Genomic DNA, 26821 nt, shown 5'->3' with positions numbered 1-26821 from the left:
CTTTAATTTGACAGCAGAGTGCTACTGTGCACACCAGACTTTATGACTTTTTGGGTCAAGCAGCACTCAGGTTGCATGGTAACTTGTCGGCTCATGGTTAACTGCTCACTCTCTACTAAGGCCCAGTAACAACCAAAAAGCTGTTTATCAAAATGCAAGTAGTTATCTGTAGAGGATGGCAGGGTTTTGTGCACGCACACACACACACACACACACACACACACACACACGGAAACCCTGGTTGCATAGTGGTTAAGAGTTTGGCAGCTACCAAAAGGTCAGCAGTTCAAATCTACCAGGTGCTCCTTGGAAACCCTATGGGGCGGTTCTACTCTGTCATATTAGAAAAAGGAAATCTGAAAATCAATTGTTTGAGCCTTCATTACAAGAAGATTGGGGGCTTCTCAGATCTTTCCTCAGCATGTACACATCCCTGTACAAACAGCCTTCTAGATGCCCACGTATATTTATGAGCTTTTCAAAGCTCTCTCTGAACATCTCGTTCCTTAAATCTTTCTTTTAATCTTTCATCAGGCTTTTTTGGCCCCAGCTGGTATTGTAGCCTCAGGTAGCAGTAATGTTAAACAATTGCTGTTGATGGTTTTCAGTAAATGACTTTTGCACAGAGCTAGCTGACCATGTCAAATAACCACAATGTGCTCTGAATGGAGTTTTCCAGGGAGCTGTGAGAAAGGTCAAAGAATGACAGTTTTGTGGTTATGGGACCCTTAAAAGCTCCAGACTAGGTCTCTCTCTTTACAAGTGGATAGCTGCTAGTGTGCAAGACTACTGTGGGGCTGGGGAGAGGATATTTGCTGTGAGGCCAAGTTAAAATGCAACGGACACTATCTTTCTTACTGAGGTTTAACATTTTTTCTTGAATAAATACTCTCTATATTGTCTCAAGCCTTTGTTTAATTCTGAGAGTCTTGAAAAAGTTGATCTGAAGATTTCTTGCCAGTGTTTTCTTCCCTTTATAGATGATATTGACAAAGGTCTTCATTCCACCATTCAAGAAGTCTCAATCGCTAGTAGAGTTTTCATTGTGCAAACTGTTAAGCTAGTATCAAAAATTGTATTGAAATGTAAATGGGCAATAATATACCAAAGAGTAAAAGATTTGAGCACTCATACCACCAGATATTCAGATTTCTTATAAAACCAAAGTAATTTAGATATTTTTATTTTGTTATAAAATTATACAGATAAGTAAACCTATTTAAATATATAAAGACTCATGGAACACAAGAAAATTGTTATACTCACAGATATATTTTATTACAGAAAAGGGTACTTGTGAAAATCAGCCAACAGAAGGAGGACATAGGGTAAAGTCCAGGGGGGGTCCAAATGTGGAGTTTGCAGTTGATGTACTTGAATATAAGACTTTTGCAATCGTGATTATTTCCATTCCATGAAATGTAAAGATACCTGAAGGACTCCAGGCTCAGGTGTTTAAACTCGAAATCTCAAGCTTACAAATGTATACTTTTGCAGCTCCACAACTGGCTGATTGAAGGCCAAATGAGAATAGCATACCACAGTTGTAAGCAGGACCAGATGCCTCTGTTATGCTGTAATGCATAAAAATGCATAAACCGTTATATTTTGTGTGGTAATCCATAAAATGGCACCCTCCATGCAACAAAATAGAAGTATGTTATAAAAATGGGTAACGACATTTCTCATAAAATATTAGTAATAATTATTCTGAACACTGAGTATATCTAGCTAAATTTATATCAACATTTCATGTCATGAATTTTCAATTTCTTTCTACATGTCTATAATTCAATCCAGTCACGTTTATTAATATTATTTATCTGAATTTTTCTTTTTTGTATTTTTCCTTCTTTTATATAACATCATTCAGAAGAACTTACTTTTGGTTGGAAGGTGAGCCATTTATCCAAAACCAGGGATAATTACGGCTTTCACGAGAGAGTCCAATCCATGAAGAAGAAGGTAGAAAATTCATAAACTTCTATCATAAAAAAAAAAATTCTATTTTAGTAATCATTATAAAGACTTTAAAACATGCAGGTAGTGTGTTCTTTTCCTGCATCTTTAGTTTTCAAAACAAAATATGTGCTAGAATCTAACACTAAAAATATATTAAAGTTGAAAAGCACATTTCATATTGTCACAAACTGTCACAAATGCCTTCATTTTTCATTCAAAATAACTATTTAAATATTAATACTTAATAGTCTCATTCTCCTAGTTTTACAAAAAACAAGTTTAATTTTATGTACCTTAATAGTTGCCAGGGTTCAATAAGCTAGCACAACAACAAAAAAAAGCCACTCCCATTGATTCAATTCCCACTCATAGGGACACTATAGGACAGAATAGAACTGCCCCACAGGGTTTTCAAGGCGGTAATCTTTACAGAAGCAGACTGCTACATCTTTGTCCCATAAAAAAACTGTCATAGTAAGGGTTGAAATAAGTCTCCAGATACTATTACATTATTCCCTCCAAAAAAAAGTGCATTTTTCTATTATGTTTCTCAGAGTTTGGTTTTTTTTTAAGGAAATTAAAGGGATGCCACTGAGGAGATTAATGACAGGGAAGAAAAAAAAATTGGTTTTCTGGGTCCCACATCTTTCTTTAACTAGACTCCCATGTTTCTACCAGTTTCTGTATTGGTAGAAGGTTTAATTTGGAAAGAAAGTGTCACACAGACACACACACTGAATGAGCGAGATAGAAAGAATCCAATACCTTGTGAAACTGTAATTTCAGATATGAAGGGGAAATAAATACGTTCTCAGATGTACGAAAATGATTTGTCAATAGCAAACCTACTCATTACAACTGACTAAGGAATTTTTTCAGATAGGAAAGAAATGAATAAGAATGTTGAAGCATCAAAAGGAAGAAAGAACTATGGAAAGAGCAGAAATATGAGTACATACAATAAAATATTCTTATCCTCGTAAGTTTTTTGAATTCTATTTAATGATTTAAACAAAGATTATGATGCCGTCTGCAAATCAGTTCAATAACATTTAAAAGCGGAGAAGGTCCCGTTGCTCTCGAGTGGATTCCGACTCATAGTGACCTTAGAGGACAGAGTAGAACTGCCCCATAGGGTTTCAAAGACTGTAAATCTTTACAGAAGCACCTTGCCACATCTGTCTCCCTTTGGAGCGGCTGGTGGGTTTGAACATCTGGCCTTTCTGTAAGCAGCCCAGTGCTTACCTACTGTGCCACCAGGGATTTTACTGGGAGTGAGATTTTCACACTTCACTGAAAATGTAAAACGCTGGTAACAGTAGACCTTGAAAAGTTTCATTAGCATATCAAAATAACCAGATCAATCACTAAGAAAACTATACAAAGAAATAGAGTAAAAGCCACAGTAAATAAATAATATAAAATCCTAAAAGTGCTCAAATTACCCACAAGTAGGCAAGAAAGAACAAGAGAAAAAAATAACCAGAAGAAACAACCTGAAAAAAATAAATAAATAAAATGGCAAACGTAAGGGCTGGTTTTGATCTTATACTGTTGCTACAGGATGTTGCCATTTGTAGATGCTGTGTGCAGAATACACAGAATCTCTCTGTATTATTTCTTATAACTGCATGTGAGTTTACTATTATCTCAAAATTACATTTTTTTTTTTTAAAAAGTTAGTGATATTTGCAACAGCTGATAGCATTCATGTGAAATTAGGATGAAATAATCTTGAGACCGCTTCTGCAAAAGACTGACAATCTAAGCTACCTGCTATGCTGTACTTTTACAAGCCTAACTGCTAAACAATTTGGAAGATTATTTATCTTCCATTAGGCCATTTTAAAGTTATATCATTAAAACATCTATTAAGGAAAAATATACAGATTTTGGTTCTTTGTTGTTGTTAGTTGTGTTGAGTCAGTTTGGACTAATAGCGAAAGTATCTACAAGGGAACGAAACCCTGCCCGGTCCTGTGCCATCCTCACAATCGTTGTTATGGTAGAGCCCATTGTTGTAGCCACTATATCAATCCATCTTGTTGCGGGTCTTCTTCATTTCTATTTGTCCTCTGCTTTAACAACCATGATGTTCTTCTCTAGCGACTGATCCCTCCTGGTGACCTGTCCAAAGCTAAAGAATATGAGATGAAGTCTCACCATCCTTGCTTCTAAGGAGCATTCTGGTTGTACTTCTCCCAACATGGATATGTCCATTCTTCCGGCAGTCCATGGTATATTCAATACACATTTTCAATACCCTAATTAACCCTAAATTCTGCTTTGGGCCTCCTTATTCATTGTCCAGCTTTCACATGCATATGAAGCTATTGAAACCATTCTGGCTTGGGTCAGCCACCTTAGACCTCTAAGTGACATCTTTGCTCTTTAACACTTTAAAAAGAGGAACTTTGCAGCAGATTTGCCTGATGCAATATGCCATTTGATGTCTTCACTGCTGCTTCCATTGGCATTTATTGTGGATCCAATTAAAACTGAATCCTTTACAACCTCAATCTTTTCTCCATTGACCATGATGTTGCTTATTGGTCCAAATGTGAGGATTTTTGTTTTCTTTATGTTGAGGGGTCATCTATACTGAAGGCTGTGGTCTTTGATCTTCATCAATAAGTACTTCAGCCCTTTTGGCTAAAGCAAGCAAATCTGTGCTATCTGCATATCGAAGGTTGTTAATGAGTCTTCCCCCAATCCTGATGCTGCATTGTTCTTCATATAGTCCAGCTTTTCGAATTATTTGCTCAGTACACAGATTAAATAAGTATGGCGAATGGATACAACCCTGACGTACACCGTTCCTGATTTTAGACCACGCAGCATCCCCTTGTATTGTTTCAATGATTGCTCTTTGTCTGTGTACAGGTTCTGCATGAGCAGAATTAAGTGTTCTGGAATTCCCATTCTTCACAATATCATATATAATTTGTTATGATTCACACAGTCGAATGCCTTTGCATGGTCAATAAAACACAGGTAAATATCTTCCTGGTATTCTGTCTTTTCAGCCAAGATCCATCTGGCATCAGCAGTGATATCCCTTGTTCTACATTCTCTTAGTTATCTAGTGCCGCTATTACAGAAATACCACAGGCGTGTGGTTTTAACAAACAGAGATATATTTTCTAACAGTTTAGCAAGCTAAAATTCAGAATTCAGGACACCAGCTCTAGGGGAAGACTCTCTTTTCGCTTCAGTTCAGGGGGAAGGTCCTTGTCTGTTCAGCTTGTTATGTGGTTCCTTGGCAATCTCCCTGTGAATTGGCATCAATTCTCCAGATCTCTGCTTTCTAGCTTGCTTGTTTAATCTCTTTTATATCTCAAAAGAGACTGACTCAAGATGCACCCTATGCTAACGTAACAAAGACAACCCATTCCCAGAAGGGATTATAAACACAGGCATAGAGGCTAAGATTTACAACACATATATTGTGGGGACACAATTTAATCAATAACTGTCTACTCTTTGCACCCCAAAAATTCATATCCTTGCCAAATGCAAAACACATTCACCCAGAAAGTCCTAAATGAACTCCAAATTCAAAATCTCACCTTCTGAATCATCTTAATCAAATATTGGTGAGATGTTAGTAATCTTCCATCCTGGTGTAAAATTCCTCTTCCTCTGTGAATGTGTGAAATCTAGACTACAAATTATCTTCTTCCAAAATATAATGGTAGAACAAGCACAAGGTAGACATTTCCATTACAGATGGCAGAAATTGGAGGGAAAGAAGGGGTAACCAGTAGCAAGCAAGTCCAAAATCCAGCAGAACAATTTATATTAGCTCTCAAGGCTTAAAAATAATCCTTTGTTCTCCAGGTCCACCTGGGCAAGGGCACTGCCCTCCAGACTCTGGGTATTGGCCAAACCCTCTGGATTCTGAGTGGTGGCCCCTCAGCCCTGGGCTTCAACTCCACCTTCCAGGCCCATTGGGATGGCAACTCTGCTTCCTTGGCATTGTGTGGCCCCATTCTCCTTTCCATCTGAGGGGCAACCCACCCCTTCTGCCCGAGAAGACTCAATATTTCTGACCCTTTTCCATGAAAGCCCCAGCAACACATTTTTCTGCAGTGACCCTACCCTCCTGGCAAACCTTAACAGCAACCCCAAACTCTGGAACCAAGTTAGCAAAGACCCGACTCTTTGAAACCTTGAAAGTGTGGCCCCATCCCTTGAAACCAACAAGGCCTTGCTTCCAGTGCTCCATCCAACAGTTCTGCAAAATTCTGAGCTGCTCTAGGGATGGTCTTCTTCTTTTCTTGCAAGACAACGAATGTAGATCCTTTGGCCTGTTTCTTACCTCTAAAACTCCAAGAGGCAGACAGCTTTCTCTGTTTTTGTTCATTCTCTGTCCTCTTCAGTGATGGCCTTTACTCCGTGGTAGTTAGACCCATCTGTCATAGACTTAATCTCTTTAACAAGAGATTGGGTGGCCACAACCTTGGTGAACATCTTAGGACAAGTGTCCTTAGTTTGTACAACAGAATTTTCAAATCTTTAAGTTCTGTTTTCATTTTGCACAGTTCATTTTTAAGTCCATCTCTTTCCTCTCACATTTTACTAAAAGTGGGAGGGAGAAACCAGACAATCCCTTTAAAATCTTGCTTGGAATTCTCCTCATTCAGATATCCATCTTCATCACTTAAAAGTTCTGTCTTCCACCAAACATTTGACCATAATTCAGATAAGTTCTATGCCACTATGTAAAAAGCATTGCTCTTCCTCTATTGTCTAATTGCGTGTTCGTCATTTTCTTTAAAGCCTCACCAGAAGCACATTTAACATCCACATTTCTGGCAACATTCTGTTGCTGCAGCCACATGTATTCTCTAAGGTGATAGAGACTTTCTACATAGCTCTCCTCACTTCCTTCTGAGCCCTCACCAGATTTGTCTCTGACATCCATAATTTTACCAGTAGTCTCTTAAGGCAATCTAGATTTTTGCTATTGGGCACCTTAAAAACCTTTCAGTCTCCTAAAGAAGACATTCAGGTAGCTAACAGATACATGAGGAAATGCTCATAATCATTAGCCATTAGAGAAATGCAAATCAAAACTACAGTGAGATTCTATCTCACTCCAACAAGGCTGGCATTAATCCAAAAAACAGAAAATAATAAATGTTGGAGAGGCTTGTGGAGAGACTGGAACACTTGTACACTGCTGGTGGGAATGCAAAATGGTACAACCATTTTGGAAATCAATCTGTCACTGCCTTAAAAAAGCTAGAAATAGAACTATCATACGATCCAGCAATCCCACTCCTTGGAATATATCCTAGAGAAATAAGAGCCTTTACACAAACAGATACATGCACGCCCATGTTCATTGCAGTGTTGTTTGCAATAGCAAAAAGATGGAAGCAACCAAAGTGCCCATCAAGGATGAATGGATAAATAAATTTTGGTATATTCACACAATGGAATACTACACATCAATAAGAACAATGATGAATCCATGAAACATTTCATAGCATGGAGGAATCTGGAAGGCACTATGCTGAGTGTAATTAGTCAGTTGCAAAAGGATAAATAGTGTATGAGACCACTATTATAAGAACTTGAAAAATAATTTAAACAGAGAAGAAAATATTCTTTAATGGTTACAAGAATGGGGAGGGAAGGAAGGAGGGAGAGGGGTTTTTGCTAATTAGGTAGTAGATAAGAACTATTTTAGGTGAAGAGAAAGACAACACACGATACAGAAGAGGTCAGCACAACTGGACTGAGCCAAAGCAAAGAAGTTTCCTGAATAAACTGAATGCTTCAAAGGCCAGCATAGCAGGGGTAGGGATTTGGGGACCATGGTTTCAGGGGACATCTTAGTCAACGGGCATAATAAAATCTGTTAGGAAAACATTCTGCATCCCACTTTGGAGACTGGTGTCTGGGGTCTTTAACTCAGGCAAGTGGTCATCTAAGATGCATCAGTTGGTTTCAACCCACCTGGAACAAAGGAGAATGAAGAAAAACAAAAACACAAGGTAATTATTAGCCCAAGAGACAGAAAGGGCCACATAAACCAGAGACTACTTTAGCCTGAGACCAGAAGAACTAGATGGTGCCCAGCTACAAACAATGACTGCCCTGACAGGGAACACAACAGAGAACCCTAAGGGAGCAGGAGAGCAGTGGGATGCAGACTCCAAATTCTTATAAAGAGGCCAGACTTAGTGGTCTGACTGAGACTAGAAGGACCCCAGATGTCATGGTCTCTAGACCTTCTGTTAACCCAAGACAGGAGCCATTCCCAAAGCCAACTTTTCAGACAGGGATTGAACTGGACTATGGGATAGAAAATGACACTGGTGTAGAGTAGCTTCTTAGAACAAGTAGATACATAAGACCATGTGGCGGTTCCTGTCTGGAGCGGAGATGAGAGGTCAGAAGGAGTCAGAAGCTGACTGGATGGACATGAAAACAGAGACAGGAGGGAAGGAGTGTGCTGTCTCATTAGAGGGAGAGAAACTAGAAGTATGTAGCAAGGCGCGTGCAAGTTTTTGTGTGAGAGACTGACTTCGTTTGTAAACTTTCACTTAAAGCACAATAAAAATTAAAAAAAAAAAGATTAAGATGAAGACAGAACGTGGAAGTTTTAAAATGCATAAAATAAAATACATGCGATTACAAGAGAAAAAAAAATCTTTCAGTCTCTCCCCATTACCCAATTCTAAAACCACTACCACATTTTACATATTTGTTAGAGGAGTACCCCCATTTCTCAGTACCAAATTGTCTTAGTTATCTAATGTTGCTATAAAAAGAAAAATCACAAGTGAGTGACTTTAACCAACAGAAATTTATTTTCTCACAGTTTAGGAATCTAGATGCCCAAATTCAGGGTGCCAGCTCTAGTGGCAGGCTTTCTCTCTGTCAGCTTTGGGGGAAAGTCCTTTTCTCTTCAGCTTATTTTCTGGTGCCTTGAAGTTTTCTGTGTGCCTTGGCATCAATCTTCCCCATTTCTACTTCTCTGGCTTGCTTCTTTAATCTCTTTTATATCTCAAAAGAGATTGACTAAAGACACTCCCTACACTAGTCCTGCCATATTAACATAACAGAATAAAAAACCCCAGTCTTCCATGTGATTACAATCACAGCCATAGAGGCTAGGATTTACAACACATATTTTAGGAGACATAATTCAATCCATAACATACGTCTTCTTCTGAACCTGGTTTGAATTTCTGGCAGTTCCCCATGGATGTTCTGCTGCAACCGTTTTTTTAATTATCTTCGGCAAAATTTTGCTTGCATGTGATGCTGAAATTATTGTTTGATAATTTCCATATTCTGTTGGATCACCTTTTCAGAATGGGCACAAATCTAGATCTCTTCCAGTCAGTTGACCAAGGAGCTGTCCTCCAAATTTCTTGGCATAGACAACTGAAAGATCCCAGCATTACATCCGTTTGTTGAAACATCTCAATTGGTATCCTGACAATTCCTGAAGCTTTGGTTTTTGCTAATGCCTTCAGTTCAGCTTGGACTTCTTCCTTCAGCACCATTGGATCTTGATCATATGCTACCTCATGAAATGGTTGAAATCAACCAAATCTTTTGGGTATAATGACTCTGTGTATTCCTTCCATTTTGTTTTGATGCTTCTTGAGTCAGTCAATATTTTGCCCACAAAATTTTTCAATATGGGAACTTGCTGCTTGAATTTTTTTTCAATTCTTTCAGATTGAGAAATGCTGAGTGAGTTCTTCCCTTTTGGTTTTCTATCTCTAGGTCTTTTCACATTTCATTATAATACTTTTTCTTCTTGAGCCACCCTTTGAAATCTGTTCAGCTTTTTTATTTCGTGATTTCTCCCATTGTCTTTAGTGAAAATTTAGGAAACATGTATTCACATAAAGGTTTGGCTTATTATAAATTTTTTCAGCTTTCCGCATTTTTAGCTGTTTGTAGGTTGGATTTTAAACTAGAGGCGTTAAACTGAAAAACTTAGACTATCAGTTTGAATATGTCTTTGACAAGTTTATAAAGAGCACTTCATGATTTCTGGTTAAAATTACTGAAGCAATTGAAAAGGCCACATCTTTGGTCAGGAACACCTTAGTCATCCAAGTGACAACTTTGCATTTTAATATTTAAAAAGAGGTCTTTTGCAACAAATTTGTACAATGTAATATGTTGTTCGATTTCTTTACACTTACTTCCATGGGCATTTATAGTTGATTCAAGAAGAATAAAATCATTGACAACTTTGATTTCTTTGCCATTTATCATGTTACTCTTTTTTGTTTCAATTTTGAGGGTTTTCATTTACTTCACATTCAAGTGTAATCAATACTGAAGGCTGTGGGTCTTTGACATTCTTCAATAAGTGTTTCAAGTCCTCTTCACTTTAGGCAAGCAAGGCTATGTCACAGGTTGTTAATGAGTCCTTCTCCAGTCCTAATACTGAATTTGTTTTTCATATGGTCCAGCTTCTCATATTATTTTTCCAGCATAAAGATTAAGTAAGGTGAAAAGATACTATAACTCTGCCACACTGCTTTTCCAACTTTGAACCACAGAGTATCCCCTTGTTTTGATTGAATGACTGCCTCCTGATCCAGTTCAGGTCCTGCATGAGCACAATTAAATGTTCTGGAATTCCTGTTCTTCAAATGTTAAGCATAATTTGTTATCATCCACTCAGCTGAATGCCTTTGAGGAGCCAATAAAGCCAAGGTAAACATCTTCTTAGTATTCTCTGCTTTTGATAGTTTCTAAAAGTTATACCTACGGAAAACTCTTTGAAGTGTCTTTCTACAGTGAAACACATGGGTCTCCATGAGTCAGAATCGAATCCATGGCAGCTGGTTATGTTTTTTTGTTTGGTTTGGTGGATTTACTTACATAACAGAGCAGTGAAATGAACAAACTGCAACGATAAGGATCAATTGCACAAATATATGTGAGTGAAAGGAGATAGACTCAAAAATGTACGTTATATGATTCCATCTCTATAAAGTTTAAAAACTCAGCATAGTGCTTTGACAAGAAGGAGAACTGGTAAGAGCAGACATGGGTACAGCTAATGGGGAAGGTACTAGCATTTTCTATTTCTTGACATGATTTGTAATTACATAGGTGTATTAATTTGTGATTAATCTTTACAATGTTGATATATTTACATTTTTTATGTTTAAAAGAAACAAGAAAGTTTACTTTCAGAAAAAAAATGTATAGAAGCATTATTTTTCATAAATTAGCAAGAACAGGAAATAAACCTTTTTTTGGTATTTTTTACACTAATGGCATCAAATATAAATAAAGCATTGTCAATTCATACAATGGAGTACTGCGTAGCCTTGAAAAATAAAGCACAGTTTTGGACAAATCAGTCTTAGAAGAAACACAATCAGAATGCTCTTTAGAAGCAAGAATGGTGAGACTTTGGCTTGTTTGTTTCAGACATGTCATCAGGAAAGACCAATTACTAGAAAAGGACATCTCGTTTGCTAAAGAAGAGGGCTAATGAAAATTAGAGAAATATTGCATAAGATGAATGGACCACAATGGATTCAGACATACCAATGAACATTAAGATGGCACAGGACCAGACAATGTTTTGTTTTGTTGTAAGTAAGGTCTCCGTGGATCAGAGTCAAATCTAAGGCAACTAACGACAACATGGACAAAAATATGGATAAATACTAAAAACACAATATCAACCGAAATATGTAAGACACTAAACACTTCATAGAGTAAAATTCTATTTACATAAGTTTGCAAAGTAGGCAAATCTTTATTCTTTAAGATGCATAGAGTACATAAGGCATGTCAGTAATGTTTCTTGATACTTTTCATTGACTCAAATACATTTTGTATACATTTCTTTTTGTATGTTATACCTTTTAATAAAATATTTCAAATATTTGAAATCTTACCATTTCCTCTTCATTATCTATATAAATCAGATTAGATTTTTTAGAAACACAGGCCATCTGACTCTCAGTCCAGTTTTTTTTATCACCGCTAATATAATAGCAATTGTTGGAATAGGATAACCAGTCCTCTGGACAACGGCCACAATGAGATGCTGAAAAAAGAATATGAATTACTATCCAGAAACAATTTGAATTAAAAAATATAAATTAGGTGACATATTTGCATAGGCATAAGCACATATCTGCATAACCTATAGATGCCATCTCATTCACTTACATACACATATACATATGAAAAAACATGCACACGCATGGAAAGGGTCAGCTTCCCACCCCCTAATTTATGTACCATTAAAAACCAAAAAAATAAAATATCTATCCTATACATGTCCTGAAAATCACAGAACAAAACTACTTTATTAGAATAGTAAAGTTATTTATTTCTTATCACATTATGCTGTTGTGGTTGTTAGGTGCTATCAAGTCGATTTTCAGCTCATAACAACCCTATGAGACACAGTAGAACGTTCTCACAGGGATTTTCTATGCGAAGCCCTGGTGGTGCAGTGGTTAAGAGCTCATCTGCTAACCAAAAGGTCCGCAGTTCAAATTCACCAGCCACTCCTTGGAAACTCTATGGGGCAATTCTACTCTGTCCTATAGGATAACTATGAGTTGGAATTCACTCGACCACAATGGGGTTTTTTGGTTTGGTTTAATCTTTAGAGAAGCAGAAGGAAATTTGAGGCAATTGTTAAAAGAAGGGTATAGTGATCTTTAAACAATATTTCTTCTAATTTTTGAACAAAAAGGATTTCCTCACATGATCTTTGTATATGAAAATTTACTGGTATATTTTTTAAGGTTTAAAAAAATCTGTTATTACTTCATCATGAGCTAAAATAGAGACAAAATATAATCTCAATCTATCAGCCCTGGTGGTGCAGTGTTTGAGAGCTTGGCTGCTAACTGAAAGGCCAGCAGTTCAAATTCACCAGCCACTGCCTGGGAACCCTATGCGGGCAGTTCTACTCTGTCCTGTAGGGTCCCTATGAGCCGGACTGAATTCAATGACAACAGGTTTCCTTTTGGTTTATATCAGAACTTTTAAAATTATTACTTACCTTTCTGGGTTCCGTTCACTTCCAGCATTCCAATAGCTAGAAAGGCTGCAGTAATTATTAAGAGGATTAATATTTCTGTAATAAATCATAATAATCTTAGTATCCTAGTTTGAAATGTGGATATCATTTAAAATAATAATAATGTATATTAAAATTATTTTATCAACAAAAATTAATAAAGTTATGAAGGTTTTTGGAAAAAATATTTGGACAGCCTAGTGGAGAAATTTCACCACCTCTTACAGTATTTGATTTAACTACCTGAAAATATTAATTTGTATTTCTCAATAAGTATTTTCAGCCTATGAATGTAAGTCTTTGAGATGTGACCAAAACACACACATGTATATATATATACACATACACATATTCGGAAACCTTGGTAGCGTAGTGGTTAAGTGCTACAGCTGCTAAGCAAAGGGTCGGCTGTTCGAATCTGCCAGGCACTCCTTGGAAACTCTATCAGGCAGTTCTGCTCTGTCCTATAGGGTCGCTATGAGTCGGAATCAACTCGAGGGCACTGTTTTTTGTTTGTTTGTTTTTTTAAACATATTTAGAATACACACGTTTAGAATTACAAACATAAAGTCTCTACAACCATTCTGTTATTCATGCATTTGAAAAATTCAGAGTAACTTTTCCACATTTAGTTCACATTGATGAAGCATTATTTACTAAGATTAAAAACCTTGGCAAGTATATCACATAAATGCATATGTTAAAATGAGAGTTCTATTCCATAATATTATGAAATACACAGAGGCACTTTCAAATCTTTAAAGGGAATACTCCCTTACAAACTTTTAAAAAGTTACAAGGAGTAACAACTATGACTGCCACAGTTATTACACTGGCCATCAGGTCAGTGCAGATGATTCCCAGGATCCCAGCAATGAGCTTCCCTGGAGGAAATGGGAGACATACAGAGAGAGAAATGGAAACACTGAGAGAGGACAGATGGAGCCAAAGTTTAGAATGTTTATATACAAGAGAACCCACGTGCACAGGGAATCATATACATAAACACTGGGCATGGAACCCACATTCTCCATTGTAATTTTTCTCTCAGAATATACCGTTGCATTTTCAGTTAGATAATAGTCCATGAGTTGTTTATGAAAGGTTACAAATTTTAACACTGCCTGAATACAATTAATCTGCAGATTTCATGGTAGAATACGATTATCTGTATTTCAGGTTGGACACTCACAAATGAAAAATAGGGAGCCTACCCCCTTCATCTGACTAACCTTTCTCCATGTCTTCATCTTCACTCTTGCCCCACATCTCTGTGCTAGAAAAACACATCCTAGTGCAGTTATATTGAGAACTGATTAAATGATTTACCCTTGCAGTGGAAACTCTTGTCCTTCTTCTGAAGATCCTGGGAAGCATGAAGGTTTAATTCCACATAAGTTTTCTCCTGCTCAGTGATTGAAATGGAGCTATCAGCGTCCTTGGGTTTGATTTGCTGCCTTTTTGGGTTCTTGGCCAGATTCAGTTCTGAGTAGGTTACTGTTTGATTATTCATCTCTGCAGCTGAGGGGTGTCAAGGTCTGTGCTCTACGAGAAACTGTGTTTAGGGAGGAACTATGTGCTGAATATATGGCAAGATCAAACTAGGTGGGGAAGGAGGGTAAGTATCAGTGCTCACTTTGCAGCCAAGAACCCAAAGTTTTGGTTCTAATTTATGTAATGCCTTACAAAAATGTCTCATGGTAGAATAAGTCAAACTGCTGACATTCTGGTTAGCAGCCATAACTCTTAACCATGGTTTCCATTGAAGAATAAAGAAGTTCATAAATAAGAATATCCTTCCTTATTAAAAGTCATATTCCACAGAAATGTTTTAAACAATTATAATACCTGGGTTAAAAATTAATTTATTGATCTGTTAAAAAAAATGAAGCATCACTTTATGACAATTTTGTAATACAATAATTGTGAAAGATGGAGTGTTCCAAAGAAGTGAGAATTGCAAAGTTAGCACATATAAGAATTTATTGAGCTCAATTACATTCGTTTAGTGACTTATGTTTATTTATTAGAAGGAGATGAAGTGCTATTACATGATCTCTTTCTTATTAATGAATGGTGGAGAGTTCTGAGATATCACTGCATGTTTAAGGAAATATATGTCAGAATAACTACATGACACAATGAACTCATCAACAACCTAAAGAATATTGGAAACACCTTTTTAAACAATTTAAAAAATATATTTCTTATACAAAAGTTATTGGCAATTGATTGAATTGCCAAAATATGAGACCACAAATTGATAAATAAAAGTGCCTACTGTTTATGGCAGAACACGGTTGGTTCAAGCTTCAATAAAAGATCGTATGGTTGTCACAGTCCGTATGGGTTCCTTCACTTGTGTAATTGCTATAATTCAGTAATGTATCTTAATAATTTCCCCATTGGACTCTGGAGTCAGCAAGATCAAGAATTGAATTCTCATTTTGAAACTTACAATGTGTGACCGTTATTAAGGTAGTTAATGTCTAGTAATTTAACGTTTTAATCTAAAATGGGAATACTAATACATAAAATGTAGTGCATAAAACTGCATAACTCTCAACCTAGCAATTGTCAGCTCTGAATAGATGATGAGTGTTTGGATTATTATTTTAGCTTCGGTTTCTTGTTATTGCTCCTGATTCATATCAGGTAGAAATTGCAAAAGTAACTCATTAGACAGCATTCTCTTATAACAGTGTTGGGTATTTTTTCCAGCGTTTTTTTCAATTAATTGAAGTCTTTTGATATTTATTACTATCTTTAGGATTTCATGGAAGCTACAGCATCCTTTTCTAAAAAAATAAAGCTGTGTGTATATAATCTAAGTAAGTGAAAGAGGAATTATGTTTGGCCTTGCATCATTCAATTAATATGTTTTTTTGTTTTTTTTTTTTAAGAAGTTAGCTGTAAACACTGGGCTAAACATAAAATATTACACTGTTATACACAAAGACACTCGTTGAACCAATTACAAAATCCAAAATTAATTGTTGTTTGTCATGATGCTTAGGGGATTTCAATTTAAATTATGTTGATTAACAAACTTAAATGTGTGTGTGTGTGTACACTTTACTAATTCTCAACCTGTAATAATCTGAATAAATTAAGAAATTCTCCAACATATTTTATATTGGGCTTACTTTATACTCTGACTCCTATGTTCTACAGAGATTCTATTGTACATTAATAGAACCTCAGTGTATCATGCACAGCAATTATGACCTCCAACTAAAATGAGATGGGCTAGAAGACAGAGAGGAGAGGAGTGGTACATACTTTCTCTCCATCAGAAAGTCACGCATCCTTTGGTGGGAAGGTCTCGTTAATGTCCTACAGGGGCCAATATGGCCAGATAGTAGAAGAGGAAATCTAAAGACATAAATCCCGTAAAAGCACAAAGAATATCTGTGCTCTTCACAGACTCTCCCGTGAAGGCTCAGAGTGAGGCAAGAGATGAAAAGTTAGATGGCTCATCAATGTGTTATTTAATGTTTGAGCAGGAAATTCTCACACTTGGGCTATTTTGAAGTCATTTTATCTCATCACACACCTGCAGAACATAGGAGATGTTGAGCTCCTATTGAAAGGACAAAGTAGATCTTTAAATATGTCATATAGATTGTCCCTTTTAAAGTGCTTTTGATAAATCATTCTCATCTTCTATAGGATTTTGTATTTAGAGGATTTGACCACATATGAAATTAGCTTGTTTCCATTGAACCACAAACTATTAAAACTGAGGCCATGTTAACACTATCTTAGATGTCAAAGTCCAACTTTGAGAATAAATGGCAAAACTGTGGTATTGCATTCTTCTTTTCTACATATTACATCCTGAGGCGCCTCAGAAGACAGGCCTGGCAATCTGCTTCTGAATGGTTGCAGCCTTGAAATCTCCCTGGAGCAATTCTACTCTGAATCCACAGGGTCACCAAGAGTCAGAATTAACTTGATGGCAACTAACAACAACACTATATTATCATAAACTAGATTAATAATCTTATATGCCTTTATGTGTATGTGCATGTATTTTTTATATGTATTAGAAATGAATTTATTTGTATTTATTATATTTTGTTTTATTTTCAAAAACTATATAATCTCCTCTCTTCCTATTACACACATTATCTCATTAAAAAGAAGAAAGTGTTCCCCAACGATACCAAATAATGTAAAGTTCACTACTCTTTTCTTTTTAAATTGAAGTTAGTATGTTTACTATTCCTCAGTCGTTCACTTTTGGTGTCTTCAGTTAAATGATGTTATCTATCTTGTCCTTTGATATATGTACTACTGTGGGTTGATTCTTTGGGCATTTGCACTTAACAAAATCTATGCTCATAAACTATAATGTCATGATAAAAATTACTCAAAATTATGGAAGTAATTGAATTTATTTTGTATGATGTAAATGTGTGTATGTATGTCTATCAAAAGATAGATGTCTGTGACTACTTATGATAATGGCAGAACTCGGTGTCCAAAGAGGAGTTCTGGATTTCACAAACAGTTAACACTAAGCTACTAGACAAATGGTTGGCGTTCGAATCCATTCAGAGTTGCCAAGGAAGACTGGCCAGGTGATCTACTTCTGAAAGGTTTCAGTAATGAAAACCCCCTAGGGCATGCATGAGGTCGCCTTGAGTTGGAATCAACTGTAAGGCAACTAATAACAACAAATATCCAACAGGAGATGGCTAAATTAGAATTCAGGTCCAAGTAAAAATGTCTTTCTAATACACTCATAAAGTCATGTTAAAGAATTATTTTAAAAGAGGTATCTAATTACAATTAACTCTTATAGAAGGATTTAAACCAGACATTTAACAACACTTACACGTACATGGACACAATACATACAAGTACGGGATTCACAGAATTTTAAAGTCCATGTAGAACTTTTCCCAAAATACACTGTATATTCATATTTCAAAGAATATAAATATTAAAATATATAGAATAGTGTTGTTGATGCAGTAGTCCCTACCCAATTTAACACGTTGGAACCTGAAATGTGACACTCGAATTTAAATTTAAATCAATTAAAACAAATGAAATTTAAAATTCCATTCCTCTTTTGCAAAACTATATTTCAACCACAGATTTAGAACTTTGCCAGCATCACAACAAATTCTCTAACCACAGTGTACTTAAAATAGAAATCAACCATAATATTTTGAAAATCCTTACGTGATTGTTCATTTAACTATATCTTATAAATTACATATGGGTCAAAAGAGTGATCACAGTACATATTCGTAATTTTTACATGAATAATACAAAATTAACATATCAAAATTGTCTTATAAAATTGGTTGCCATATATATACATTAGAAGAAAAGAAAGCATAAAGTCAATTGCCTTAGCATGCATCCAAAAAGATAGAAATTGAAAAGCAAATTATATCAAAATGCAGTAGATGGAAAAAAATAATAAAAAGTGGAAATAAATGACAAAGTACAAAAACTACAATAGAGAGGCTCAACAAGGCAATTTTTTTCATTGAAAAGACATTAAAATTGATAAATCATGGATAAGACTGTCCAGGAAAAAAAGTGGAGAAAGGACAAATTTACATATCTGGAATAAAAATGGGAACACCATTTTGTTTCTTAGAGATATTAAATAGATAAGAAAATATTATAAGTATATTTTAATGTCTGTATGAAATACAGAATTCTGAGAAAATGAAAATTACAAACATGAAGTACGAAAAATAGAAAATTGAACAATCCTACATATATTAAAGACTTTTCCTGGGTAGTGTAAAAGGTTAAGCACTAGACTACTAGCCAAAAGGTTGGAGGTTCAAACTCACCCAGAGATGCTGCTCCTTGGAAATCCTATGTGGCAGTTCTACTCTGTTCTACAGAGTCACTACGAGTCAGAATTGACTAGACAACAATGGGTTTAGTTTTTGGTTTTGGTATTACCTATGAGGAGCCCTGGCAACACAGTGGTTGAGAGCCCAGATGTTAACCAAAAGCTCAGCAATGCAAATCCACCAGCCTCTCCTTAGAAACCCTATGGGGCAGTTATACTCTGTACTTTAGGGTCACTGTATATCAACAGCAATAGGGTTGACTTTTTATTAGGTATGAAGTGACATCTTGGTTTGGATTTGCATTTCTCTGATAACTAATGATGCTTAACATCTTTTCATGTACTAATTAGCCATTTATATACCTTTTTTGAAAAATGTCTATTCAAAACCCATATTTACATTGAGTTATTAGTCTTTTATTATTGAGTTTTTATAGTCTGGATACAATTTCCTTATCATTTCCCTGATTTGAAAATATTTTATCTCATCTTGTCAGTTGTCTTTTCAGTTCTACAAGTATTCTTGAGGCAATAAAGCAATAATTTTGATGAAATTCAATTTATTTTTTCTTTTAGCATTTAAGCTTCTTATGTAATATCTAAGAAACCAGTGCCCAACATAGTCACAAAGATTTAATTCTATATTTTCTTCTAATAAATTCTATATTAATTCTAAAAGGTTTATATAATTAGAACTATATGTATATCTGTTGTGTATTTTGAGAAAAATTTTGTCCTTGGTGAGCTTTCTTTCAGCATAGCAAAACAGAAAACTGGTAAGGGAAGTCTGGGGGATACGTAAGTGGATCTATCTCTTCCCTGATTATGCAGAAAACATGAATATATTTGTGTCCAATGTGAATGATCACCAATGGTCACCTCAGTGGAAGAGAATTTTAATAATACCATGAATAGGATAATATGTTGTATGGATGCCAGTCAGCCTCTTTCTCCAGCCACTTCTATCATTGCCTAATTTAGCTCATGAACTAAGTGGCCATGGTGACAAGGATGGAGCTTATGCATGGGCTTAGCAACATGCATTTCCACTTATCAAGGCCAACTTGGTTATAGCCACGGCTGAGTGCCCAGTCTGCCAGCAGCAGAGACCAACACTAAGTCCTTATTATGGCACTATTCACTGAGGTAATTAGCCAGCAGCCTGGTGGCAGTTTGCTTACATTGGACTGCTTCCATCATGGAAAGGGCAGCATTTTGTTGTAACTGGAATAGACACTTGCTATGGATGTGAATTTGCCTTCCCAGCAGGCAATACTTCTGTGGACACACAGAATGCCTTATCCACCAACATGGTATCCCACACAGAATTGCCTCAGATCAAGAGACTCACTTCACAGCAAATGAAGTGCAGCAATGGGCCCATGCACATGGAATTCACTGGTCTTACCATGTTCCCCATCATCCTGAAGCAGCTGGCTTGAAAGAAAGATGGAATGGCCTTTTAAAGACACAATTACAGTGCCAGCTAGGTGGCAATACCTTAACAAGGTTGCAATGAAGATATAATGGTCTACTGTTTTTAAAAGAGTATTTTGTCTTATTGTTAAACAAAAAGGAATACCTTTATTCAATCTTTATTTATGAAAATTCATTGCTCAGTTTTATAATTAATGAAAATCTATTATTTTTGCATACCCCAGTGCAGAGACAAAATATAACCTGTATTAATATCAGAACTTTAAAAAATCATAACATATCTTTTTGGATTCTTATTACCCGAGAAGAATAACATATTTATAGTAATTCTTATACAGATGCACAACCCATCTGTCATTTTGTCCTACTGTGGTGGCTTGTGTGTTGCTGTGATGCTGGAAGCTATGTTACGTTTATTTCAAATACAGGTGGGGTCATCCATGGTCAATAGGTTTCAGCTGAACTTCCAGACTAAGATTAGGAAGAAGCACCTGGTGGTCTACTTCTGAAGAAATTGGCCCATGAAAACCTGTGGATAGCAGTGGAACGCTGTCTGATATACTGCCAGAAGATAAGCCCCTCAGGTTGGAAGACATTCTAAAAACGACTGGGGAAGAGCTGCCGCCTCAAAGTAGAATCACCCTTAATGACAGAGATGGAGTCAAGCTTTCAGAACCTTCATTTGGTGATATGACAAGACTCAAAATGAGAAGAAACAGCTGCAAAAATTCCATTAATAATTGGAAAATGGAATGTACAAAGTATGAATCTAGGAAAATTGAAAGTTGTAAAAAATGAAATGGAATGCATAAAGATTAATATCCTAGGCATAAGTGATCTGAAATGGACTGGTATTAGCCATTTTGAATCAGACAATCATGGTCTACTCTTCTGGGAATGTACAAATTGAAGAGGCGTTGCATTCATCCTCAAAAAGAACATTTTGATATCTATCCTGAAGTGCAATAAATTATCCGTATGCCTACAAAGAAGATCAGTTAATAAGGCTATTACTCAAATTTTCCCACAAACCACTAATATCAAAGATGAGGAAACTGAAGATACTTACCAATTTCTGCAGTCTGAAATTGATCAAATATGCATTCAAGACACATTGATAATTACTGGCGAATGGAATGCCAAAGTTGGAAACAAAGAAGAAGGATCTGTACTTGGTAAATATGGTCTTGGTGACAGAAATGACTCTGGAAATTGCATGACAGAATTTTGCAAGACCAACAACTTCTTCATTGCAAATATCTTTTTCAACAACATAAATAGTGACTATATCTATAGACCTCACTGGATGGAAAGCACAAGCACCAAATTAACTACATCTGTGGAAGAAGGCCACAGAAAAGCTCAATATCATCAGTCAGAACAAGGCCAGGGGCTGACAGTGAAGACACTCAATGATTCCTATGTAAGTTTAAGTTAAAATTGAAGAAAATTAAAATAAGTCCACAAGAGCCAAAATACGACCTTGAGTATATCCCACCTGAATTTGGAGATCATGCCAAGAATAGATATAATACATTGAACACTAATGACTGAAGACCAGACAAGCCGTGGGATGACAAAAAGATGTCATACATGATGAAAGCAGAAAAAAAAAAAAATCCGGTGCTGTTCAGTCAATTCCAACTCACAGCAAACTTTAATAGAGTAGAACTGCCTCATAGTTTTTCCAAGGAGCAGCTGGTGGATTCAAATTGCTGACTGCTTGGTTAGCAGCTGAGCTATTAACCACTGTACCACTAGGCCTCCAAAGAAAGCAAAAAGTCATTAAAAAGACAGGAAAGAAGAAAAAGACAAAGATGGATGTCAGAAGAGACTCTGAAACTTACCCTTGAACTTAGATTAGCTAAAGCAAGTGGAAGAAATAATGAAGTAAAAGAGCTGAACAGAAGATTTCAAAGTGGGGCCCCGAGAAGACAAAGTAAAGTATTATAATGAAATGTGCAAAGACCTGCAGTGAGAAAACCAAAGGGAAGAACACACTTGGGATTTCTCAAGCTGAAAGAACTTAAGAAAAAATTCAACCCTGAGAGTATAATTTTGAAGGATTGCATATAAATATATAAATACTCTCTACAGTTATTTACATATCATAATATATTTATGTTGTTTATATGTATATAGTGTAAACACACACAGAGATGTGCATATAGATGTATAAAGATATTATTTTACATTTTTATTAATTTTTGAGGGACATAAATATCTTTCTCCCTCAAGAAATTTTGCAGGAATTGTACATGCTAAGGAAGGTAGATCAGTACATGCTAAGGAATTGTTCATGCTAAGGAAGGTAGATTAGTAATGTTTACATTTATAAGAAATTACCCATGTACTTATATTTATAGTTTCTTTTTTTTTCTTTGTCAAAGAATGCTGTAACAACTTACTCCTACATGCTTTCTTTTGGATCTCAAAAAGAATCTCCTTAAGGTACATAGTGATAATTTGTAAAGAAGGCTAAAGTTTGACTTTACTCTTATTTTAAAATTTTACCAACAGTACATGAATCTATTTTTAATCTATTTCTATGCTAACATTATTAAATTCTCAGATTTTCAAAAATCTGTATCAACCTATTAGACTTGAAATGAGATGCCATTACATAATAAAAGTATTTCCTAATTGCCAGTGAATGTGAACATCTTTTCATGTATTATATTTTGCATTTTAACATTTATTAGTTTTGTTCACTTATAACCATCTCCCCACCCTCACACTATAGATTATTATTTATTTTCTCTTTTTCTTATTGATTAGAATGTTTTATTTCAAAATTCTGCATATTCATGTTTTGTTATTATAACCGTTTAAATGTTTTCTCTCAAGTAGAATTCATCTTTGACTTGGCTGATATATTTGACTTTTCCTTCCATTTCAGTGAAGTTTTAAAAATTTTAATGAAGTCGAATTGACCTATACCTTGTGTCTTTGTTATCTAATGCTGCTATAATGGAAATACCGCAAGTGTGTGGCTTTAATAAACAGAAAATTATTTTCTCACAGTTGTTAGGTACGGTCTGGTCAGTTCCAAATCATGCAACCCTAGAAGACAGAGTAGAACTGTCCCATAGTGTTTCCATAGAGTGGCTGATGGATTTGAACTGCCAACCTTTTGGTTAGCTGGCAAGCTCCTAAACACTATACCACCAGGGCTCCTTCTCACAGGTCTAACCCAGTAAACACCCAGTGCCCTCGAGTCGATCTAGAAGCCCAAATTCAGGGTGCTGGCTCTAGGGGAATGGTTTCTCTGGCAACTCTGCAGAAGGTCCTTCTCTCTCGAGCTTCTGCTCCTGGGCGATCTTCCTGTGGCTTGGTTTCTTTCTTTTCCCATCTCCGCTTCTCTACTTGTTTGTTTAATTTTTTTTTATATCTCAAAAGAGACTGACTCATGATACACCTTACACTAATCATGTCTCGTGAACATAACAAACAACCCATTCCTAAATGGGATTATGACCACAGGCATAGATGTTAGGATTTATGACACATATTTTTGGAAGACACAATTCCATCCATAACATCTTCTATATTATTTTGTCTTATTTTTGTGTTGTAGCACTGCTTTTCCAATTCCTACCTTATGTATATTCCCTTTTTTATTTTCTGATAGACATTTCTGAGAGATAACAATTGCTGTAGGTAAACCACATCTTGAACACACTTGCATATGTATGCAGAGACACTCAAACACACACAAGTGAAAAGTAAGAAAAAAATATTTATCTAACTCTTATTCCACTACTGGTACATATATGTGAATTTCAAATGCTTAAAAAATTCCAAAAAAAAAAGTAATAACATCATTTAATTAGAAAGATACAGCAGTGTCGCATATCATAGCATCCCACTAGGAAAAAAGGATATCTGTTGTTTAAAAAAATATTTTTTACCGCTAATCACTAATACTTCTATGCACTGATTGGAAACCCTGATGGGTAAAAGTTTGGTTGCTAAACAAAAGGTCGACAGTTAGAAGCCACCAGGCACTCCTTAGAAGCCCTATGGACCAGCCCCACGCTGTCCTATAGGGTCGCTATGAGTCGGAATCAAATGAATGACAACGGGTTTGGTTTTGGTTTTTTATTCACTGATTACAAGGTTTAAACTTTAGATCCTGATCATTTGTGAAAATACATCATTCATCCTTTATTAGGTAATTTTCCCAATAATCTCTTTTTACTTCTAAAAACAAATGGAAAATGTTCAAACCACAAAAAAGAAAAACTTTTAGAGGCATTACCTATCCCTCAGTTCTTATTGGAGAAGAATTTTTTTGTTCCTGGATTGAAGTTGCTATAGGAATGAAAGTAACTCAGCAAGATTATAATTGTACAACCATGAAGATGAAGTTTTTTTTTTTAATTTGTAGTAATTCCTTCAGTGGCTATACTAATATTGATAAATATTAAGATTTTTTTTTAAAAAAACCAAGGAAACCTAATAGTAAAAGCCTTTATAACCTAATATAAGCAGCAGCAACAACCAAAACAACAGCTCTTCTACCAGATGCCAGATTACGGCTTAACCTTTTCTTCATTCATCTGTCATTTATAATTATTTTATTCGTCTGTTATACCAAGTCCTCAGAATATTATATCAGATCTTTTTTTCAGCACATACATGGAAGCAATCAGAATACTTACATAATATCATGGATAATTTTTATTAATTTAGAATACTTCTTCCATAATAATTCCACATTATCAGGTTTCTTTTTTATATTTACTAAGTTTAAGATTATAAATACTCACACAAAAAAGAGAACAATTTGCTGTAATATTAAGAGGAGAGAGGATTTCAGGTTCTTATTCTATTAACAGTTTTCTTCTGCTCATTTTCGCATAGACTTACTTACCAGGAAAATTGAGAACTGTTACGATAATCACTATGAACACTAATTTAAGAAAGATAATTCCCAGGATCTCAGCAGTGAGTCTCCATGGAGGCAACGGAGAATCTACAGGTATAGAAACGGAGAAACTGTGGAAGATTTAAGGCTGTTGGAGCCAATGCGTTGTATGTGATTGTGTACAAAAAAAACCCATATACACGAAAACTCACCGTATTCGTGATGTCTCAAGAACACCCAAAATAATTGAAATAGTTGTCCCAAGAAACAAGTCACTTTTTTTTTAAGAAAAAATCTTACACATGTTACCTATCACAATATTTCTGCCTATTCAGCATATTCAAGAAGTGTATGAGGTCATTTACCTGAAATCGTTCAATGGATAATACCATTACACATTAAAAAAAAATTAAAGAGCAGGTCATATTTTTTAAAGACCTAAAACCATAGGAAAATTCTAGACAAATGATTCATTTTCAAAATTTTTTATTTCATGATTTCACTTCACGCTAGATTCATGAATAAACTTTACTGTATTTTTATGCACTTGTTTAATTATTTAAGGAAAATAATTTGAGCCTTTTATAAAAAATCTTCTAACACATGTGAACTTTGTTATGTCTCAAAATTATGTGCATGGATGTTTCAATTACCCGCTTTGAATTAATTGTGTATTTATACTAAAATTTTTGCCTGCTTTATTACATTTAAAATAGATCATTAAATGATTTCAAGTAAAAACAGATGTAATGAAATTACACTTACCTGATGGTAGCCTGATGGCCATGTGGTGCTTCTAAGGGGAAGGCCGTATATCTGTGATGACCAAAAGTCAGTGATAACTGGGATATCAAAAGATACTAAGATAATGAATTCAAATTATCCTTTAGTTATCCTAAAGAGGCATTTTAAAAATCTGCTTCTTTCAGACTGCTTTTGAGTATGTAACTATGTAAAGGAATCTGAAAATAGAAGGAAAAAAAAAACAAACCGCATGCTGAGCAAAGTTTCACTTAAGATTTTAACAGGAAATTATCACACTTCGAAAATTGTGAAGCAAATTTAACTCAACTCCTACCTCAAACAGAGACTTTTGGTTACTGTTGATAATAATATTTCACATAGATCATTTTATTTCAAATGTTTGTCTTCACGGAATAAGTAATTTTAGAGAAAGAAGATTTTGTCCAATGATACAGTCAAGTTGCTTGCCTCTCAACTATCAATGCGAAAGCCTAGAACATGTTAAAAATATCCTCACAACCACGAGCTTGTATAGGATTAGGTTGTGAAAGCTTGACCTTTTATGTACCTTATAATCATTATATACATTTATATGCCAATATTATGGCCATTCCTGTTAATGTGCATGGAAACTTTGGTGGCGTAGTGGTTAAGTGCTACGGCTGCTAACCAAAGGTTCGTCAGTTCGAATTTGCCAGGCGCTCCTTGGAAACTCTATGCGGCAGTTCTATTCTGTCCTATAGGGTCGCTATAAGTCGGAATTGACTCAATGGCACTGGGTTTTTTTTTGTTTGTTTGGTTGGTTAATGTACACAAACATTAATTCAATAAAATTATTACCAGAAGGTAATTAATATTGTTTTACAGGTCATCCTGAGCAGCTGCAACATTTGCTACTTAATATTTGCTGATACAAAACCATCCTTCTTCACAA

The 26821-nt window shown here is 35.5% G+C and overlaps 2 protein-coding genes across 3 annotated transcripts in view; both read right to left on the bottom strand.

Annotated features, from left to right (window-relative positions):
* LOC111749422 (NKG2-F type II integral membrane protein-like) overlaps positions 1-26821 on the bottom strand; it is a 199840-nt gene that overhangs the window by 36896 nt on the left and 136123 nt on the right. The window lies entirely within an intron of this gene.
* On the bottom strand, positions 1244-26746 carry LOC100677610 (NKG2-C type II integral membrane protein-like). The gene is made up of 6 exons (XM_023554057.2): positions 25909-26746; positions 25150-25251; positions 12989-13033; positions 11865-12016; positions 1884-1984; positions 1244-1574 (listed from the first exon to the last, which is right to left on the bottom strand). Exons 1-6 carry the CDS (start codon positions 25928-25930, stop codon positions 1448-1450), a joined length of 549 nt encoding a protein of 182 aa, XP_023409825.2. The 5' UTR covers positions 25931-26746; the 3' UTR covers positions 1244-1447.

Source organism: Loxodonta africana, chromosome 4 (genome assembly GCF_030014295.1).
Source record: "Loxodonta africana isolate mLoxAfr1 chromosome 4, mLoxAfr1.hap2, whole genome shotgun sequence".
Taxonomy (NCBI): domain Eukaryota; kingdom Metazoa; phylum Chordata; class Mammalia; order Proboscidea; family Elephantidae; genus Loxodonta; species Loxodonta africana.
This window is presented reverse-complemented; position numbering and strand designations above follow the sequence as displayed.

What these genes read in the sequence shown, in the direction of transcription:
- LOC100677610 (XM_023554057.2), bottom strand. Translation starts at nt 25,930, where the DNA reads ATGGCCATCAGGCTACCATCAG. An exon ending in TAGATAATGAAGAGGAAATG is followed by an intron (nt 1,985 to 11,864) that starts GTAAGATTTCAA and finishes TTTTTATGATAG; the next exon opens with AAGTTTATGAATTTTCTACC. An exon ending in GGCTCACCTTCCAACCAAAA is followed by an intron (nt 1,575 to 1,883) that starts GTAAGTTCTTCT and finishes TATGCATTACAG; the next exon opens with CATAACAGAGGCATCTGGTC.